Source organism: Molothrus aeneus, chromosome 5 (genome assembly GCF_037042795.1).
Source record: "Molothrus aeneus isolate 106 chromosome 5, BPBGC_Maene_1.0, whole genome shotgun sequence".
NCBI classification, from domain to species: domain Eukaryota; kingdom Metazoa; phylum Chordata; class Aves; order Passeriformes; family Icteridae; genus Molothrus; species Molothrus aeneus.
Window position 1 is genome coordinate 34,051,048 of NC_089650.1, and position 6,000 is coordinate 34,057,047.

At 53.1% G+C, this 6,000-nt stretch overlaps 1 protein-coding gene across 1 annotated transcript in view; it reads right to left on the reverse strand.

Moving 5' to 3' along the window:
* TRHDE (thyrotropin releasing hormone degrading enzyme) overlaps positions 1 to 2,612 on the reverse strand; it is a 209,370-nt gene extending 206,758 nt beyond the window's left edge. The window contains exon 1 of the mRNA XM_066549990.1: positions 1,711 to 2,612. Coding sequence (XP_066406087.1) covers positions 1,711 to 2,534 — 824 coding nt within the window. The 5' untranslated portion in view covers positions 2,535 to 2,612. The remainder of the gene's footprint in view (positions 1 to 1,710) is intronic.
* Between the last annotated feature and the right edge of the window lie 3,388 nt (positions 2,613 to 6,000).

Below are 6,000 nucleotides of genomic sequence, written 5' to 3' on the forward strand. Positions count from 1 at the left end.
CACTGCCACACCTATTTGACAGTTCAATTATTCCTACACAAAGTCAAAGTACACAAGAATAATAACTGCTTAAATAACTTCTCAGACTTGTAAAGTGAGTTATACCCCCTGCTGTTAACAGTATTTTGTTTTCTGATTTGCCCATTTCAATACAGGTCTGTAAGAACTCCCTATTACCCCAACCATTCAGTCAACTGTGACAAAAGGCATTTTATCTGCATCTTTTCTTACAACTGTGCTTTTTCAAATTCCCTTTTTATTTCACTCTGATGACAAATTGTGAAAACTTTATTTCAATCCTGCTTGAGGTTCTAATATCAGGTTTTTGAAAATTGTCAGTAATCATAGTAATGAAAATATGTTTATATAAAAGGGCTTTTGACTTACTTGAGTAGGTGAGGATGCTTTTCATGTCTTAATATTTTTACCCAGTTCTACCAACTATAAAATCTTTGTTTCACTTAAATTGTTTCCACAATCTAAATCACTAAGATTCAGGAAAAGAAAACCTGTCACTGCACAGATATTTCAAGAAAGGACAGCTTAAAAAGAATCCAATTCTAAAATTATAAACCGTGCCAGAACTATCAAGAAGTCCATCCTTGCCTTTCTTTTCCATTACAAAGCCTCAATGTGGTTAGAAAACACCTTCTTTAAAAAGAAAGCCTCTGTAACTGAACGGGGCCCTCCACAGTAACCCTGCCCACCGCAACAAGGGCCCAGATAGGGACCCAAGAGGCTTTAACTACATAAGTAAATACAGATCAAGACTGAATCTTACTCTGCCCGCAAATGAATCAGGTTTGACAGGTCACAGGGTGTAAATCTGCCGCGATCCAGCTGTACTGTAAACGTATTCAGCGTATGTGAAAACGCATCCCACCACGTTTTTTCCTTTACCAAACAGAATAAAAGCAAAAAAGCAAAACGGAAGTCTCGCTGCCCTACACGCTGCTATTTGTAACCTGACAAGACTCTGTCATACGAGGGCACACGGCAGCCGAACACAGAGTCTTTGTGTGAAACAGACCCGGAGCCTCTGCCTTGACAAGGACCTAGCGGACATTCTGCCTCACTGGTGGCACCCTTGCAAGTTTGCTCCTTGCCACCGTCCGTCCCCAAGCTGTGCCGGGGCATCTCCTGACCCGGCGGCCGCTCCCCGCAGCGCTCCCCGCGCAGGCGGGGCGTGCAGGCGGAGCGCTCCGCTCACCTGCGGCGGCCCCGGCTAACCCCGGCCCGGCCTCCGCACGGCCCCAGCCCGCACCGCCCCGCAGCAGCTCCGCCCGCCCCCGCTCAGTCCCGCAGCCTCGGCCGCCCTCCAGCCGCTCTCACGGCTGTCTCACGACACCGGCCGGTGGCTCGGAGCGGGCAAGGGCTCGCGATCCCCGAGAACGCCCGCATCTCTGCTCTGACAGCCGAGCCCTACGGAGATGACCAGAGAGAGGTGGCGGGGGGATGCGAGGCCTGGCCTGCGCTCAGCAGCCGGCCGGCCTTGGCGGCCGTTCCCCCGCCGTAGCCCCCTCACGGGCAGCCGGCCGAGCCCCGCACTCTTCGGCGGGACCGCCGGGGCCGAGCAGCGCGGAGCCAGCGGCATCACCCGCCTGGCGGCGCCGCGGCCGCCGGGTCCTAGCGCCGCCCTAGCCGAAGTTGGCGCGGGGGCCGCCAACTTCGGACAGAGTTGGGTTTGAGGCGACGCGGCCCGTCCGCTACCTTCGCTCGCCGTGGAGGACGTAGGAGCTCCGGAAAAAGCCCAGCAGCTCGTTCTCGATGAGGGCGTTGTAGATGATCTTAAGGTTGTAACTTCTCTGCACCTCCAGGCTGCGGTTGAGGACCACGACGAACACCTGGGTCTGGGGGTAGAAGAAGGTGCGGGCCACCCGCACTCCGCCGGCCAGCTTGTCCTCGGCCACGCGGACCGCCTCGATGTGCATGCGGTGGGCGTGCAGCACGATGTAGCGGCTGGCGTTACGCACCTCCAGCTGCACGTTCACCTCCCCGCTGAAGGTGAAGTTCTCCATGAAGGCGGTCAGCATCAGGTTGTAGTGCAGCGGCCGCAGGTGCCGCGGCAGCCGCGGCCGGGCCCAGGGCGGCAGCTCCCGCCGCCGCTGCCACTCCTCCTCCTCCTCCTCCTCCTCCTCCTCCTCTTCCTCCGCCGCTTCCCCGCCCCGCGCATCCTCCTCCGGCCGGCCGGGGGGTTGCCCCGCACCGTGCGGCTGCCGGGCTACCCCCGAGAGGCTCCCGTTGCCGCCTGCCCGCGGCGGACCGTCGGCGGCGGCGCCGCACTCCTCGAAGCGGACGCTGAGCAGCACGGCAATCATGGTCACTGCCAGCAGCGCTAGGATGGAGACAGCGAAGCCCAGCACCAGGCGCTTGTGCACGGCGATGTGCCGCTCCGTGGTGCGGGGTCTTGGCCCCGCCGCCTCGGCCCAAGGTCCCGGCGGCAGCCCCCGGCTGCCGTTCCGCAAGGCGGCCTCCTCCTCGATCATCATGGGGGTGACGGGCGGGCGCTTCTCACGCTTCTCCTCTAGGGCCATCACGGCAGCGCCGCCCCCGCCTCCCGCGGGGCCGCCGCCACCCGAGGGGGCCCCGACAGCATGGGAGACTCCGAGGCAGGGGGCCCTCGGCCCGCGTGGGACGCACGGTCTCTCACTTCCCAACGAGCCGCATCACCCTGGCCGCCGGGAGCCCCGCGTTGGAGCAGCCCTCAGAGAGGGGAACGGGACGAGGTCGGGTCGGGTCGGGTCAGGCAAGAGGCGGCGGGCGCTCCCCGCCGTCCGGCCGCCGGGCCACGGCGCGCAGGCAACTTGTGCGGCTTCTGCGGGGCACTTCAGCACATGCCGCCGAGCGCACCTCGGCGCCAGGGGGGAGGGCTCTGCCGCCCCGGCCCCCCGCTAGCGCCGCCGTCCGCAGGGAGCTCTCTTTCCCCCGCGTCCCAAGCCGCCGAGGCCGGGGTCGGGCTCCTCGCCCGGCCCCGGCAGCGCCCGAGCCATGCGCGCCCCCGGGGCGCCGCCGCGCAGGTCGGCCCGTCCCAGAGGGACTCGCCCGGCAACGGGGGCGGTGGCACCGGACAGCGGCGCGGGCCGGGCCCGTCCTCCTCTTCCTGATAGCGGGTCAGGCTCCTGAGAGTCGCTCCTCTTATTTTCTCTTTCCTGTCTCCTGCAGGTACAGAGCAATCTCCCGGCTGGCTCGAGCAGAGGCGGCTATATATAGGCACCGGGGAGAGGCGAGGGAAGGGAAGGGAAAGGATGGGAAGGGGGGAGAGGCGGGCAAGCCCCGCCGCCCCTCGGCTTCAGCGGCTGCTCCGGCTGCCGGCGGTGACGGCGGCGCCCCGGGGGAGCGGGCGGGGGCGGGAGGCGGGGGCGACGCGGGGACGAGGGAGGCTTTTCTCCGGTGTGTCACACGCGGCGGCTCCGGGGGAGGTCGCTGAGGCGGCGAGGGAGCCCCGGCCGGGGCGGGCGGAGGGCGAGGGCAAGGCTGCGCCGGGAGTGGGGAGACTGCAAAGCCTCCGAGCCGCAGGACTGCCCGGGATTACACACGAATGCGTGTGCTCTCCACATAAATAGTGAATGCCCTTATGTGCCATATTTATAGAGACTTAATAAAGAGCCGCCGACTACGTGTTTGAACGACAATAGTGCTGTCATACTAACGTGAGGATGGAGCTCAGAAAAGGATAAATACTCCTACTTAAATCGATAGGATTAATATGCCCGGGAAAAAATCGCGCCGTAAGCGTTGGCTGGTACTTTCAGAAATCCCCCTGCCGTAACTCCGCGGCCCCAGGACTTTCTCTCTTACTCTCCTTCTGTCAGTGCTGAACCCCCACCCCTCAGCTGGAGGGATTTAAAGATGCGTTAAATGCTGCCTGCGATAATACAGCAACACTTGGCTTGAGTACCCCCAGGAGTGAGTCCCTGTCTGGAAAGCCGAATCAGCCTACTTTTTCCGCCTGCACCCAAACTTTTGTACATAGGATCTGCAAACACACAGAATTAATATATACAGCAAGGATCTAGATCAATGTCTGAGAGCATCTCTGTTCCCCTTATTTTGCTTGCATACTTCAAAAACTATCTCTGTTCATTTTCTCTTTTGAAGCTCTTCATCTCCAATCTTGTAAGCAGTCACAGATGTGTCTATCTTTGGCATTCAATCCTGTGGAATCTATGGGAATATATGCTGTACATCAAGTTAAATGCATACATAACAATTCACAGGATAAAGGCCTTACTTTCCATAGTGAAAAGAACAAAAAATAAAAATCAAGTCCTGCACTTCTTTCATAAGCAAAGCAAATCTGAAGAGTTTCATTAAATGTGATATATTAGCCATTTTACTTCAAGAGGAAATGCCTAATCTTTCTTTGTCCTGAGTCTTTGACATCTTCAAGAAGTGTTACATCACTTTGCATACTGTTGCAGAATACAAATGATCATTTATTGACACTTAAACCAGATTAAGGATTACCAGTTTCAGTATAAGGAGTTTGCTAGCTTCCTTATATATTCCTATAGAAGGATTGTGTTCAGGTCTACTGTCTCTGGAAAGAAATGAGTCTTTATTTTTATCTTGCAGCACAGTCTAAAAAATGTTTTTAATCTTAACAATTTTTAATTAGAGGTATGTTGATACACTTGCTCATTGTGTTTGTATGTCCTAGGAGGACTAATATTTTGCTCAATAATTAGTGTTGCCCTGTGTTTCCTGTGGTGATATTTGGCTGCCCACCTGTTAGAACAGGTCAAAGAACAGAAACATTTTATTATCCAAAAAGAGCCTTCATTATTTGTTGACTGAAGTTTGAAGCAGAAAGGTAGAAAACTATTGCTATGTGATTTGGAAAAAAAAAAGAAACTGACATGGCAAAAAATAACATCCAAAGCTACAGGTTTAAAATGTCAGTTTCTATATGTTTCATTAAACCCTTTAAAAGTGGGCACAAAAGGAAGTGCCTGAGTGCTTTTAAGATTTTGTGTGCAGGCTGTCAGTATCAGGCATTAGTAAAATAGGCAGTGTTTTCCTCTGTCGCTCTCTGAACTGCACTTTCAGTTATGTTTGTTCTTGTCAGCAGTGCAGGGAGATGTTCAGGCAAAGATGTAATTCAAGAGTAGAAGTAACCTGGAATAAAGTGGTACATTATGTCCTATTTATAAACATTTCTGACTTTTAATAATTTTAATTAAATACAGTTCGATAGTTACAAATTTCACAGGTTAAGGTTTTTGTGAAGCCTTTTCAGAAAAGCAGTGAGTAGCAGGTAGTTGGGCTAACCAGGTCTGTCACTTTTAGAGAGGGAGATAACAAGTGTGTGTGTGTGTGAGAACACAGGAGCATCATTCTGGCCATCTTGATGTACAGATAACAAATACATAACTCTCCAGGCTGAAATCTTCCAAGCCCTGCCAAGGAAGTCAGTCATGCAATTTAGCTTCAACAATAATAGGCTATAAATTGTAGGGTCAGTATGAGAGAGGGTATGTAAAAGGTTTAAGTTGCATCCTTATGAGGAGCCATGAGGCTGATTCCTTTTAAGCCAAGTTGGAATAGCACTCCAAAAACTGGCACAAGGCATGAGTGGTGGGAGTTAAGGCTGTCTAGATTCACCTCCAAATTTCATCATTGCAGAAACAAAGTATTGAGAGGCTTGCAACCCCTCCTCTTTGGGCTTGTCAGTCTGGAGACTTACAATAAGAAGGTGCAGCTAGGTATTGTGTTAAATAGCTCATGAGCCTTGACTCATCCATCATTCTGAAACTTCATATTACCAGATTAACCTCTTCTTCATATTAGTAATGACAGGTTTCTAAAATATAGCTTGACCAGATACAGGTCAAAGAAGGTATTAACTTGGTAATTTGTTCTCAAATGCTTCTCTCTGCAAGTAGTTTAGTGTACAGACTGTTACATATAGACATTTTGCTGAAGAAAATACAAAGGCATGCAGCTCCCAAAAAAACTTGTGTGTACATCTGGGAAAAATTCTTGTTTTTTCATTTGTCC